Consider the following 15,289-nt stretch of genomic DNA (forward strand, 5'->3'; position numbering starts at 1 on the left):
ATCAGATCCTCAGAAGTGGATTTATGGACTGTTGTGAGCTGCCAACTGGGTTCTGGGAATGAACTTGGGTCTTCAGAAAACAAGTGCTCTTAACCACAGAGTCCTTTCTCCTACCCCTAAATTGTGCTTACATGTGTGTTCTTACCATGTACCTGTCTGGCCAGAAACTCGTTGTGTAGATCAGGCTAACTTCACAGAGATCTTCCTGTTTCAGCATCCTGAGTGCTGGGATTAAACACTTGTGCCACTATGCCCAGGAAAATACTTATTTGTTTTAGTTTTCTTTTTTTCTTTTTTCTTTTTTCTTTTTTTTTTTTCAGAGTTGGGGACTAAACCCAGGGCCTTGCACTTGCTAGGCAAGCGCTCTACCACTGAGCTAAATCCCCAACCCCTGTTTTAGTTTTCAAGACAGGGTTTCTCTGTGTAGTCCTGGCTGTCCTGGAACTCACTCTGTAGACCAGGCTGGCCTTGAACTCAGTGATCGGCCTACCTCTGCCTACTGAGTGCTGGGATTAAAGGTGCGCACCACCGCTGTCTAGCTAAAATACATAAATTTTTAAATGTACTTGCTGCTCACGCAGAGAATCAGGTTCGGTTCCCAGCACCCACAAAGTGATTCACAATTGTTTGTAATTTCTGTTCCAAAATATATGGTGTCCTCTTCTGACCTCTGAGGGCACCAGGCACTCATGTAGTGCACATACATACATGGAGGCAGACACACACGCGCGCGCGCACACACACACACACACACACAGACACACACAGAGACACACACACACACAAACAAAGCAGCTAAGAGGATCGGGAGGAGTTAAAATGGCAGAGCCAAGAACTGCAGCAAAGCTTTCTTCCTCTGCTGGGTTTGTTTTTAGGCCATGACAGGTGGCCCAGCTCTGGGCTCGCAGCCTCAGACTGGCAGCTGTACAGCTAAGGAGGAGACCCAGGAAGTCTCAAGACTGGCTTTGATTGGCGCGATGAGGTCATTGCCTGCCTCTGACCCGCAGAATCGCAGTAACCTGATTCGTTCTGCCCCAGTGGAGACTTGGCTGTACCCACGATGCATGGGGCAGACTTGGAAGCTCAGGGAATTCCCAAGGGAAAGTTAGGGTTTCTAACTAGAAGAGAGGTAGACAACAGGGTCTGGGCTGTTGAGAAATAATGATGTTAGGGGATGGAGAGTCGGTTCAGCAGTTAAGAATACTTGCTGTCCTTCAGAGGAACTGAGTTTAATTCTCAGTATTCACATGGTGGCTCATAGTCATCTATAATCTAGTTCTAGGGGCTCAGCGCTTTCTCCTGGTCTCCATTGGAACCATGTACACGGCACACATATGAACATAGGCAAAAACATCTTTTTTTTTTTATATTTATTTATTATGTATACAACATACAGCTTTCTGCCTGCATGTATGCCTGCAGGCCAGAAGAGGGCATCGGATCCCATTACAGAGGGTTGTGAGCCACCATGTGGTTGCTGGGAATTGAACTCAGGACCTCTGGAAGAGCAGTCAATGCTCTTAACCACTGAGCCAACTCTCCAGCCCACAAAAACATTTTTTAAAATTTTACATTGCGAGCCAGGTAAAATGGTGCATGTTTCTAATGCAAGCCCCTAGGACACTGAAGCAGGGGAATTGCTACAAGTCTGAGGGTAGCCTGGACTATACAGAATGTTCTGAGTCATCCTAGATTAAAGATTAAAACTGTTGTTTCTCTTTCTTTTCCTTTTTTTTTGTGACTAAGAATTGTTTTAATTTGTTTTTTGTTTTTAAGATTTATTTATTATATGACAGTATAATATATATTATATTATAATATTTATTATATAACAGTACACTGTTGCTGTCTTCAGACACACCAGAAGAGGGCACCAGATCTCATTACAGATGGTTGTGAGCCACCATGTGGTTGCTGGGATTTGAACTCAGGACCTCTGGAAGAGCAGTCGGGTGCTCTTAACCACTGAGCCATCTCTCCAGCCCCCTTTTAATGAAATAATGACCACGGAAAGCTGGCAGTGGTGGTGCACACCTATAATCCTGACACTCAGAAGGCAGAAGCAGGAGGATAGGCACAAGTTCAAGACCAGCCTGGTCTACATAGTGAGCCAGGGCTACACAGTGAGATCTACCTGCAAAGACATATACCTATAGAGATATATACAAATAGATATCTATTATATTAAAGGTTTATTTTTATTTCATTATGTTATTATATGTGTCTAGTGTTTATCTGTACCACACCCACGCAGTACCTGTAGGTACCAGAAGAGAACATCAGATCTCCAGGAACTGAGTTACAGTTGTCACCCAGTGGGTGCTGAGAATTAATCTCAGGTCCTCTGCAGGAGCAGCCAGTGTACTTAACCACTGAGCCAGCTCTCCAGCCCCATCTGTTAGATTCGAAATCTTGGGCTTTTCCAACCACAGAAGTTTTTTAACATGGACACCCTCCTCTCACTGTGTTTCCTGCTCACAGATGTGAATGAGTGTGAGACACTGCAGGGTGTCTGTGGCTCCGCACTGTGTGAAAATGTTGAGGGCTCCTTCCTGTGTGTCTGCCCCACCAGCCCTGAGGAGTTCGATCCCATGACTGGACGCTGTGTTCCCCCTCGGACTCCTGCAGGTAAGATTCATATGTCTATGTCTACTTAACAAAGGCCTGCTGAGCCTGTAGGAAAATTATGTGGCTCAACCGTGTATGTGTGTGTGTGTGTGTGTGTGTATGCATGCGTGTGTATGTGTGTATATGTATGTGTGTGTCTGCATGTGTGTGTATGCCTGTGTGTGTGCATGTGTATGCATATGTGTATGCATGTGTATGTGTGTGTGTGAGTGTGTGTATGTGTGTATGTGTGTGAGTGTGTGTATGTGTGTGTGTGTATACGTGTGTGTGTATGCGTGTGTGTGTGTGTATGCATGTGTGTGTGTGCACGCGCACACGTGTGCATGTGTGCGCCTTTTGATATGGTCCATCAGTTTAATGCTATTACTTTATTTTTTAATTTTTTCATATGCTCCTTGAGGTTTTAAATTATTTCAGCTTTTTTTTTAAATTTTTTTTTTTTCGGAGCTGAGGACCGAACCCAGGGCCTTGCACTTGCTAGTCAATTCTACCACTGAGCTAAATCCCCAACTCCTATTTCAGCTTTTTAAAGGGTTGGTTCTATTAGGTCTATTTTATTTTTGTGTGTGGTGATTTTGCTAGTTATGAATCATGACATAAATATCTGATATACAATGTATCTGACATGTGACCCCCCCCAAAAAAAAAGAAGTCACAGCCTACAGGTTGAGAACCACTGCTGGTTATTTCGCCAGCTGTTTTTTGTTTTTGTTTTGTTCCCAATAGGCAGCCCAGGCTGGCCACAAACTCCATGTAGCCGAGATGACTTTGAGCATCTGATCCTCCTGCCTTTACTATCTAAGTGCTAGGATCGTAGGCATGCGCTACGGTGCCTGGCTTATGTGTGCTAAGAATCAATCCCTGGGCTTCATGCATGCCAGGCAACACCCTACCAACCAAACCACAGCCCCAACCCTAAATGCTATTGCTTTAAACAAACACCCTCAGAACACACATGATGGATGACACGGACAACAGGCAAGTGCTCTACACTGACTTCAGGCTCCAGCCTGTGGCATGGACATGAGATTTGTTCAAGAGCATTAAGGCCTGCTAGATTCCTTCACTTGTCACACAGAGGCCAGGGAACATGCACAGCCCTTGCTGCACACTGGGAACACAGTAAGCAGAGAGGCTTAGCCCTGATCTGACGGTCCCCAAATCCAACGGAGAGCTAAGCCAGGTACCATAAAGCCTGTGGCTGCTCAGAAGCCGAGGTGAGGCTGAAAGTTAAAGGCCACAAAGTGAGTTCAGTGACCATCTGGGCCATTTATTAAGGCCTTCCTTGTCTCAAGTCAAGAGAAAAAGATAGCCAGGTGTGTACAGTTAGGTGGTGGAGTGATTGTCTAGATACCACTAGTAAAAGACTCAGCTGTGGAAGAATTACCTAGAATCCCCCAGTGAGGGGCTGGGGGCGTGTCTCAGTGGTAGAGCCCCTGCCTGGAATCCCCCAGTGAGGGGCTGGGGGCGTGGCTCAGTGGTAGAGCTCCTGCCTGGAATCCCCCAATGAGGGGCTGGGGGCGTGACTCAGTGGTAGAACCCCTGCCTAGAATCCCCCAGTGAGGGACTGGGGGCTTGGCTCAGTGGTAGAGCTCCTGCCTGGAATTCCCCAGTGAGGGGCTGGGGGCGTGGCTCAGCAATAAAGATCTTCCTGGTATACACAAGGCCCTGTAATCAATCCATGGTAGCTTAAAGGAAAAAAATCTAATGAATAGACAGAGACATCTCTAGTTATCCAGAGAAATCTGGACTAGCTGGGAGGACCCGAGACCAAAGGGAGCTGTAGGGGCAAAGGAGATGCCCAGGCCGGCATGAGAAGAGGCTTTGGGGGCTTCCGAAAGGGTCCATGTCTGAACTAAGTAGGGTGAACAAACACAAGTAACTAAGTGTGTGAGGAGGGCATGGTGTAGTTGTGACCGGCAAGCTACGTAAGGGAGCAAGGGTTTACTCTGGCTCATGATTTGATGGAGTAGTCCACCTATGGGGAATGCATGGTAGCAGGACTGTGAGGCTTCTAGCTCAATGACCCTGGACTAGAAAGCAAGGATAGCGGAACTCAGGGTTCAGTTTTTTCCTTCTCTCCTTTTTATTCAGTCCAGAGTTCTATCCCATGGGAGGCTGCCATGGGTCTTCTAGAAACCTTTCCTGGAAAAGCCCTCACAGACATACCTAGAAGGTGTGCTTCACTAATGCTCTGGGTAGTTGCTTTGGAAGTTGGACTTTTCCTCAGGGCTTGTAGCACCATGGACCAGTTTCCATCAAGAAAGAGTTTGACATTTTCCTAGGGATGCTGTGTGAAAGTGCTGAGTGGACGAGTCGAAGTAGGAGAGGACAAAGCTGGACCCAACCAGGGTCCTTGAGTGGGGAGGGACAGCGTAACCTCGGGCTTTTACGCCTGTGCCTCTATTCCCAAAATAATGACTCTGAGACTTAATTACTTATGAATAAATGCCATAAGCTTTGGCTCACTCCTGCTAGCTTGTAACTCAATTATCCTGTTTAAACTAGTCTACATCTGTCATAAAGCTAGTTACCTCTCGGTTTCCTCCGCGAATCTTCCTGCCTCTATCTCCCAGCGTTCCAATCTCTCTGTAAGGAACGCCCACCTTCTGCTTCCTGCCTTTTGCTGATACGCCATTAGCTTTTTATTGACAGGTGGTGCTTCCACACAGTGCACAAGAGATTCTCACTACAGAACAGTGAGTGGGAGAAACATCTAAGAGACACGTTGGCAAGCTGCGAGGATGCCCGGCCGGGAATGGTTTGATCTAGTCTGGGACGTGCTGGGTGTGAAGACCCAGAGGGTCACATGGAAAGCACAGAAAATCACCTGGGTTCCCACTTGTCCCATAGCTGAGGGGACACCTGGAAAGGAGGAGACTGTGAAGCAAACAAAGGTCACCAAAGTGATAGGAGAGGTCGAGTGGCCAAAACGAAGCAGGGCATGGTGACTCACACCTGTAACCCCAGAACTTAGAGGGTGAGGCAGGAGGATCTCTGAGTTTCTGGCTGTACGATAATACTGATTTTAAAAAAATCAGTTTGAAGCCTAGTGGTAGTGCATGTCTTTAATCCTAGCACTCGGGAGGCAGAGGCAGGCTGATCTCCGAGTTCAAGGCTAGCCTGGCCTACAGAATGAGTTGCAGGACAACCAGGGCTACACACTACACAAGGAAACCCTCTCTCTCTCAAAAAAAAAAAAAAAAAAAAAAAAGGAAAGGAAAGAAAAAGAAAAGAACCAATAAAACAAAAACAAACCCTATCTACATAATATACATAAAAATGATATGTGGTTGTTTAGGTTATAAAATCCTTGCCTAGCATTCATGTGGCTCTAGGTTTGGTTTGTAATGGTGCACACTTAAATCCTAGCTTGCTTAGTGGAGGCAGGAGAATCAGGAGTTCGAAGTCATCCTGAGCTACACGAGACTTTCTCTGTCCCCTGTCTCCAAAAGTGTGTGGTCATGTTCAGCTACTGATGGCTGGTACCCTCTGAGCCTGTTTTCCCCATCACTGACTTGGAAGAATGGGAGAGTGGATGAATACCCTGCTAAAGTCTTTTGTTTCTTCAGGCACGTTCCCAGGCTCGCAGCCCCAAGCACCTGGCAGCCCCAGTCTTCCAGCCAGGCCTCCCGCCCCTCCCCCACCTCGAAGACCCAGTCCTCCCAGGCAGGGTCCCGTGAGCAGTGGGCGTCGTGAGTGCTACTTTGACACGGCAGCTCCAGATGCGTGTGACAATATCTTGGCTCGAAACGTGACGTGGCAGGAGTGCTGCTGTACTGTGGGAGAAGGCTGGGGCAGCGGATGCCGCATCCAGCAGTGCCCGGGCACGGAGACAGGTGGGCGTGGCCTGCGGGGAGACTAGGGCTCAAGCTCTTAGTGTAGATAGAGGGTATGGAGCCTGGAAAGGGGATATGTTTAGACCTAGGAATTGATTACTGATGCTGCCAGGACAAGAGTGAGCCATCAGCCACCAGGTGGGCACCAGTGGGCGTGAAGCTGAGAAGTGGGTGCTAAGGGCCTGGGCTTTAGTGCCTGGTAGGGGTATAACCAGTGGGCTCAGGCCGGGACTGAGGCTTGGGTTTCTGGGTTCATCTGTCCTTCTATGTACAGCTGAATACCAGTCATTGTGTCCTCACGGCCGGGGCTACCTAGTGCCCAGTGGAGACCTGAGTGCCCGGAGAGGTAAGACTTCAACTCCCACCCACCCTCAGCCCCTAGGCCCAGCTCTGTCTCACCCTGCCTCTATTTCTTCCTGTTGCTTGCTTTCTCATCTGTTTATTTTGGGGAGTGTATCTCACTAGTAGTCCAGACCAGCCTCAAACTTGTGAACCACTCGATGTCTTGCTATCTTTCCTTCTCTCCCTTCTTTCTTCTTCTTTTTTTTTTCTTTTTGGAGCTGGGGACCGAACCCAGGGCCTTGCGCTTGCTAGGCAAGCGCTCTACCACTGAGCTAAATCCCCAACCCCGTGTTTTGTTTTTTTTAAGACAAGGTTTCTTTGTGTAGCCCTGGCTGTCTTGGAACTCACTCGGTAGACCAGGCTGGCCTTGAACTCAGAGATCCACCTGCCCAGGGCTCCCTAGTGCTGAGATCCATGGTGTGTGCCACTACTGCCTGTTATTCCTTTCTTTTCTCTCCTCATTATTAATTTGTGTTTTTGGCTACAGAGTCAAGTAGCCCAGGCTTGCCAAGAAGTTGCTAGGCAGCAAGGCTAACCTTGAACTCCTGTTGTTGCTATTTCCACCTCTTGACTGCTGGGATTTCATGCATGCTCCAACATACCCGGCTCCCTTTTCTGTCTCTCACTTATAAGGTCTCCTCCTCAACCTGCTCTCTGGTTCCAGTTTTCCTTGCCTCAACTTCCGGGTACCATTGTAGTACCTTCTCCTGTCGTGACCGGCTATCCCACACTGCCCTCATGTTCTTCAGATCAAACCCAGCCCTGCCCTCACCTCTCTCCACCTTGTCCTGCAGATGTGGATGAATGCCAGCTCTTCCAGGACCAGGTGTGCAAGAGCGGAGTGTGTGTGAACACTGCCCCAGGCTACTCTTGCTATTGCAACAACGGCTTCTACTATCATGCGCACAGGCTGGAATGCGTTGGTATGAGCCCTGCCTTCCCCACCCCCAACTCTGGCCAGGCCAGCCTCCCAAATAGGAATGCGGCCAACCCAGCAGGAAGTCCTTCTGAAGTCTAGACTTTATCCATCACTCTGTGAGCTGGGGAAATGTGAAAGGCAGTTCATCCTGGTAAACGCCTCCCCCGCCCTCCCCCACCTCCATGCTTTCCTAGATAATGACGAATGTGCCGACGAGGAGCCCGCTTGTGAAGGTGGCCGCTGCGTGAACACCGTGGGCTCTTACCACTGTACCTGCGAGCCCCCACTGGTGCTGGACGGCTCCCGGCGACGCTGCGTCTCCAACGAGAGCCAGAGCCTTGGTAACTCCTCCCATGGTCCCGCCCAGCCCCACCCCCCTTCCCAGCCAATAGATCCCTAAACTTAGCTTCTTCCTTCACGTGCCTTAGGTCTTGCAGTCTCCAAGGTCCCTAGAGCCTGGACCCGGCTCAGAATCTGACTTTTTGCTTGTTTGGGATTTTTTGTTTGTTTGTTTGGTTGGTTTTTTGTTTGTTTTTTGAGACAGCAAACTCATACTTCTGCCTCCAGGGCTCTGGGATTAAATCTCTGAGCCACAATGTCTGGCCCAAATTGTTTTATTCTTCGTTTTTTCCCCCCATTTCGTAGTACAGTCTGGCCTGAAACTCACAGAAATTCTGTCTCAGCTTTCTAATTGCTGGGATTACAGGTATAAGATTACAGGGGTTACTGCCCTTTTGAGGTAACCTGGCCTGGAGGTTAAACGAGAAAGTTTTAGTGTCCATATTTCATTTTCTTTCCCTGTATACCCACCCACATACATTCTCATGCCCTAGGTTCTTCTCCTTTTTTACATGCAGATTCTTACTATGTAGCCCAGGCTAGCCTAAACTTACTGGAACTCTTGCCTCAGCTTCTCAATTACTGGGATTTCCAGCCTGCTCTACCACTCCCACTCTTTTGGGTTTTTTTTTTTTTTTTTTTTTTTTTTTTTCTTCCTTCAAGAGATGGATGAAGGAGGACAAGCCTGATACCCTTCCCACCCACCCCCCCAACAAAACCCCTAATCTAATACCCAGGGAAGAGAAGTAACTGCCCCATTTTACAGAACCCTCTGGAGACCGACCAGAGTTGGGCCTGTGTGAGAGGCTCATGTGCCCCGATGCATCCTGTCATTGCCTATAGATGACAATCTGGGAGTGTGCTGGCAGGAAGTCGGGCCTGATCTCGTCTGCAGTCGCCCACGACTAGACCGGCAGGCCACCTACACAGAGTGCTGCTGTCTCTATGGTGAAGCCTGGGGTATGGACTGTGCTCTCTGTCCTGCCCAGGACTCAGGTACTGTACAGCCCTATACTGTCCCCCAAAGGACCTCTTGCTGTCCTTACATGTATTGCAACCCATCCCAAAACCTTGGCCACAATTCTACAGACTTCTAAGTGCCAGCAACTAAAATCTCAAGGCCTGAATCACCAGCTCCCATAGGTGCAGCCCCATCAGCTCTGAGGTCTCGCATCTTAATTCAATTCCTTGATTCTAGACCCACAAGACATAACCTGTGAGATTCCCCCCACTCCAAACTCTGGTCCCCTAGATCCCAACAACAGTTGCCCACGTGCACTAGTCTGTCCTGTAGACTCTGGTAAAGCACTAACAGCTGCTAACACTCATTGACTTGGGCACCCTAAACACCAGTACAAAGACTCAAGGATCTCTGGTCGCTCCTTTTAGCTCTGTATGAACAAGAGCCCAAAACCCCAGTCTTGATTCCCCCAGATCCCAGAGAGTCAAGCTCCTCCCAGGCACCTTTGACCCCTTAAGTCCCAGTGTTTAACCAGCCCATTGATTCTCCAGCCACAAAACATCGTTGTCTCATTTCTTCAGGTTCCTAGCCCTATCTCCCATGGTTCTCCCAAATTCCATTACCTTAGGCTGATTCTTAGCTGGAGTCTGAAGATGCTCAATCCTGTCTCAATCCCAGAATCAGCCTTGACTGTCAGTTGTGCTTGCAAATGCCCAGCTCCTTGCTTTCTAGCTCTGCCCCCTCTTCAGCCCCTCCCCCTCCAAGCCTCTTAGCGCATCAGTCTCTTCTGTTGCCCGGGGACTGGTCCATGAATCGTGGGTCCTGATCGTGGTTGCCTTGGCTCCTGTTTGCAGATGATTTTGAGGCTCTTTGCAATGTGCTGCGCCCACCTGCCTATGGCCCGCCACGCCCGGGTGGCTTTGGACTTCCTTATGAATATGGCCCAGATATAGGCCCACCTTATCAGAGTCTCCCCTATGGGCCAGATCTGTATCCACCACCTGTGCTACCCTATGACCCCTACCCACCCCCACCTGGACCTTTTGCTCGCCGGGAGGCCCCTTATGGTGCCCCGCCCTTCGAAATGCCGGACTTTGAGGATGATGGTGACCCCTATGGCGAGTCTGAGGCTCCTGACCCACCAAGCCGAGGCACTGGTTGGCCGTATCGGTCCAGAGACACCCGTGGCTCCTTCCCAGAGCCTGAGGAATCCTCTGAGCGTGGAAGCTATACAGGTGAGCAGTTCGGCCAGAGACCAAAGCGGACAGACCAAAACCAAAGCAAAAACAAAACAAAACAAAAACACAAGAAGAGATATGCTGAGAGAAAAGGTAGAAGGTAATACAAGAGCACCTGGAAAGCCGGAGTGTTGGTGACTCATGCCTGTAATCCCAGCACTTGAGAGGCAAAGGCAGGGTCTTACTCCAAGTTCGACGCCAGCCCAGGATGTATAGCAAACGTAGGGGAACTGAACAAGGTAAACTATTTTTACCACAGCGCCCCCTGCAGTCTGGGGGTGGGAAAGGCAGATTAGGATGAGACTCACCCAGCCTGAGAAGCCAGGAGCAAAGGCAGAATGAGACAAAGCGACCTAAGGCAGAGGTTTCCAGTCGCCAGGTACCTCTGTTCTCTGCAGGAGCCTTGTCTGAGCCCTATGAGGGCCTAGAGGCCGAGGAGTGTGGTATCCTGGATGGCTGCGCCCACGGCCGCTGTGTACGTGTTCCAGAAGGCTTCACCTGTGATTGTTTCGACGGCTACCGCCTGGACATCACCCGCATGTCCTGCGTCGGTGAGGAAGGGAAGGAAAGAGAAGGGTAAAACAAAAGCGAATTTGGCCAGATGGTGATCAGGAACCTCCAAGAAAGGACCTCATTACAGACAGGGGCCAGACCATCGGCGAGGGAGTAAATTAACTCTTGCTCAGGGGTGGCGCTTGACTGAACAAAATGGGGTCAGAGTGCCTGAGAAGTCGGGTTCCTGTGAGTGGCGGAGGTGGGTTTGGGAATATGAAAGGAATCCTGCAGATGTTATTTGTGTTTAGGGTGAAACCGAGGGCTTGATGCATGCTAGGCGAGTGGTCTACCACTGAGCCGTGCATCTTGGCTTGCAAGATAGAGGGAGACGTTATACCACCCGCTTAGGCTCACACAGCCAGGAGGTAGCAAGTGATAAGCTGCATACCACAGGAGAGACTCTGCATCCATGATCCTCTACCTCAAAAGACTGAGAGGAGATGGCCTCATTCCTGGACATGAGTTAACAGTCTTTCTATCCACTCCCCCCAGACATCAACGAGTGTGACGAGGCTGAGGCAACCTCCCCACTCTGCGTCAATGCGCGCTGTGTCAACACTGATGGTTCCTTCCGCTGTGTTTGCCGTCCGGGATTTGCACCCACGCACCAGCCACATCACTGTGCGCCTGCTCGACCCCGGGCCTGAGCAGCTGCGTGCGCCTAGCCTCCCATTATAACTGAGCACTAGGAGCTTCCAGAGTGCACCTAGCCTCCCTCTAGTCTGCATGTGTGTGAGGATGTCAGACAGTCTCGATGTAGGATGGACAGACACAGAGGGGTGCCTTCTATGGCACCAGTTCATCATGCCTAGCCCCTCCCACCAGTGCCCTGGGCCTGTCCTGGGTTCCCTGACACATTTCTTGTCCTTTTATACAATTTTCAATTAAACCACCTATTTTGTACTTTCGGCCTCAGCCTTTTTCTCTTTCTCAAAAGCTGGCTCCCCTGTGTGCTGAGTCACTCCTCGGAACGCGCCACTCCTGACGCCAAGACTGACTCTGACTTTCCATCACTCTCATCGAGTCTAGCTTTGTCCCTCTTGGCCTCTGGTCTTTGTTTCCTCTCCCGTCCCTGTTTCGTCTTTTTCTCTGGTGATTCTCCTATCTTCCTGCTTTGTATCTCTGCTCCTTTGCTTTCCGCTTGTCCTTTCTGTTGTTCTCTTTCTAACCTTTAAGCCAATCATGCTTCAGAATTGTCGAGGTTTTCTGTTGTTCAGTTTTGTTTCTTTTAAGAGGTTGTTATGTAGCCTAACCTGGACTTGAACTTCTGATTCTCCTGTCCTCAGCCTCCCAAGTTCTACGATTACAGGGCCCAGTGTAGGTTTTGTTGTTTACCAAACTTTACCAGTGCCTACGGTTCCTTCGCCTCCATCTGCTGTTCAGGATTTGCACCTGCGCACCTGCCACATCACTATGCGCATGCGCAACTCCGGAGCCTGCGCACCTGGCTTGGCCTCCCACTATACCTGTGCACTGGGAGCTTCCAGAGCTCGCCTGCCTCTGCAAGTGGGGGGAGGCTGTGTTCTGTTCCCTTCAGGATAACAGATCCGCAAACACCAACTACCGTATGTGAAGAGGACTGTGAGTATTCACAGGCCCTCAAGACTCCATGTTGTCTACAGTGGGGCCGGCATCACACAACTTTACTAAATGCTATTGAATTATACACTTCAATGGAGGGCTGTATGAATTATAATTCAATGAAGCTGGGAAACTGAAATTTAAAAAGAATGAGGGAAGGGCCCAATGAGTGTCTGCTGAGAAGCCAGCAATGAAAGGCTGGGGATATAAATTAGTAGTGAAGCACATGCCTGGAATCCTCTAGGGAGGGGGTTAGGGGTGTAGCCAGAGGTAGAGCCCCTGCCTAGAATCCCCAGTGAGGGGCTGGGGGCGTGGCTCAGTGGTAGAGCCCCTGCCTAGAATCCCCCAGTGAGGGGCTGGGGGAGTGGCTCAGTGGTAGAGCCCCTGCCTAGAATCCCCAGAGAGGGGCTGGGAGTTCAGTGGTTGAGTACTTGCTTAGTTGCAGAAGGCCCCTCATTCCTGCCAATAGAGGGTTAAAAAAAAACTCGAATAAGTAATCTGTCCAAAGTTGGTCAAGTTTTTACACCCTTCCTATCCCTCCACCCCCAGCTCCCCTCAGGGAAGCTAACCCAACACTAACCTCTTGCATGCAACCCATAACTACGTTCATAGAGTCTGGATCTGGGTTGAGAACCCAAACAGACTAACCAACCCTGAGGGGTGGCCAATAGGCTGGGTTCTTGAAGGGCTGAGATGTCAATGACGTGGAAATGCACAAGATAAAGTGGAAGATGTGCTCTCCAGTGTGCGGCAGCAGCGTTGCAAAAGCCTAGGAGAGGAAGGAGGGAGCTGCCGTCCCGATGTAAGATAACTAAATTAATTAATTAATGAAAATAAAGCCCAGCGGCTAGAACGGCAAATAGCTCTTAGATGCCTTTCATATGGTATGCCACCAAATTCTATGTTAGACAGCTCTGGCTGACATTTTGATTATAAGAAGAAGAAGGGAGAAAGAGGAGGAAAGAGGGAAGAGGGAAAGAGATGATTTTTTTTTTTTTTTTGGATCCCTTTGGGAATCTATGGAAAGCTCTAGATAGTCAAAGTGGAAGGAAAAAAGTGACTTTGTACATTTGTGCGTGCCCAGGAGTAGTTGGCCAACACATAACAGACTCCAGGTTTCTTTTATGAGCTTTTTTTTCATTCTGGTAGTTTCTGTCTTAGTGGTTTTTATTTGGTTTTGTTTGTTTACTTGCTTGTTTGTTTTTGAGAGAACATGAAGTTGGGTGGGCAGAGGTGAGAAGGATCTGGGAGGAGTTGGGGGAAGGGAAAATATATTGCCTAAAAAAAAGGTAGAAAAATTCCATTGCGGATGTAGACAATTTAAGCATGTTCCTGATATCCCTTTCCCGCCTCCCCCCGACCCCCGTCAACCACCTTGCTCTACAGGTGTGGCTGGAAGGGGGAATGGGGAGGCCAACAGGGCTGGAAGGTTTTATGATTGGTTTTTAGTAGTACCACACACATCCTCGCATCCCCACTGTGCCTAGAGGCTAAGCCAAGAATCTAGTTTTGTTTTATTTTGTTTCGTCCTTAAATCCCCCCACATTACTCCCCAGCCTGGCTCTAGGATTTTTGGCACTGACCAGGATCAATGCGTTCTCTTCTGGAATGTCCAAAGAAATCATCCAGTCACCAAGCTCGCGTGACAAGCGCTCCAGCGCCCCCTGATTGACACCGCGTGCCGGTGCAGTCAACGCCAGAGGCGCCCCCTAGTGGTCAATGCTCATATAGTTACCCTCGAAGAGGAGCAGGGTTCCTGAGGTGTTAACAGACAGGCCTAAATAATGTGTATTGAAAGAGGGCTGACGGTATTGTTATCCGTTCATAACCCGAACATTCAGGAGTTTGGAGAGGTTGGGGCAGAAGGATTGTCAGGCGTTTGAGGGTAATCTAGGCTATGTACTGAGTCCCTGCCAACCTGAGCTACATTGTGGGACCCTGTCTACTTCCTTCCCACCCAAAAGCAAGAAAACAGATATAAACCAACATATGAATCCTTGGCACAAAGACACAGTTCTTTAGTCCCAACTTCTCTGGAAGCTGAGGCAGGAGGATCATTTGAGCCTCAACGTTTAAAACTGACTTGGCTTACACAGCTAAATCCTATCTTATAGAACTGAGTTCAAAAGTAGACAGGCTGGGTTCCTGGATGTCCACACTGCTGGCAGAATCATTCAACCCTGGGTATTATTCAAGGAGTTAATGTTTTTTTTCTGAGACAGATTTCTCTGTGTAGCCCTGGCTGTCCCAGAACTCTGTAGAACATAATGACCTCGAACTCAGGATCTGCCTGCCTCTAGCTCCGAGTGCCAGGATTAAAGGCATGTGCTTCCACCACCCAATTTAAGGAGTTAACGTTTTGATGTTCATTCTGAAGAGTCTCTATTGTAGTCACATAGGCAATATTCTATTTTTCTTAAAAGACTCATTTTGTTTTTACATGTGTGGATGTGTCTCTGTGGGTGTCACACGTGTGCCCATGGAAGCCAGAAGAGGGCATCAGAAACCCCAGAGCGGGAGTTATTACAGGCAGTTGTGGGCGGTGGCCCTAACATGGATCCTGGGACTCAAACTCAGGTCATCTGGGAGAGAAGCAAGCTCTTACTGCTGAGCCATCTCTCCAGCCACTGGGTAATACTCTCAATCGGTGCACAGCTGTTGCCTGGCGGGCTGTGAAAGCGGGCTGTTGGATGAGGACTATGGTTTTATAAATAACTTCAAATTTGTTCCTAGAAACTACATTCTTTTTTCCATGCTGGGCTTGAACCCAGGAGCTTAGCGCAGCAAACACTCTCCCATTGAATCCCAACCCCAGCACAGTATGTCCCCCACCCCATCCCCTATCCCTCCTTTTGGAGACAGAGTCTCACTGTGTAACCCCAACTAG

At 49.1% G+C, this 15,289-nt stretch overlaps 1 protein-coding gene across 1 annotated transcript in view; it reads left to right on the plus strand.

Moving 5' to 3' along the window:
• Ltbp4 (latent transforming growth factor beta binding protein 4) overlaps positions 1–11,725 on the plus strand; it is a 34,065-nt gene extending 22,340 nt beyond the window's left edge. Inside the window, exons 23-31 of the mRNA XM_032894123.1 lie at positions 2,482–2,628; positions 6,201–6,467; positions 6,742–6,813; positions 7,604–7,732; positions 7,923–8,069; positions 8,911–9,063; positions 9,883–10,263; positions 10,665–10,817; positions 11,314–11,725. Coding sequence (XP_032750014.1) covers positions 2,482–2,628; positions 6,201–6,467; positions 6,742–6,813; positions 7,604–7,732; positions 7,923–8,069; positions 8,911–9,063; positions 9,883–10,263; positions 10,665–10,817; positions 11,314–11,468 — 1,604 coding nt within the window. The 3' untranslated portion in view covers positions 11,469–11,725. The remainder of the gene's footprint in view (positions 1–2,481; positions 2,629–6,200; positions 6,468–6,741; positions 6,814–7,603; positions 7,733–7,922; positions 8,070–8,910; positions 9,064–9,882; positions 10,264–10,664; positions 10,818–11,313) is intronic.
• Positions 11,726–15,289: the final 3,564 nt, after the last annotated feature.

The sequence above is a fragment of the Rattus rattus genome, chromosome 2, assembly GCF_011064425.1.
Source record: "Rattus rattus isolate New Zealand chromosome 2, Rrattus_CSIRO_v1, whole genome shotgun sequence".
Taxonomy (NCBI): Eukaryota; Metazoa; Chordata; class Mammalia; order Rodentia; family Muridae; genus Rattus; species Rattus rattus.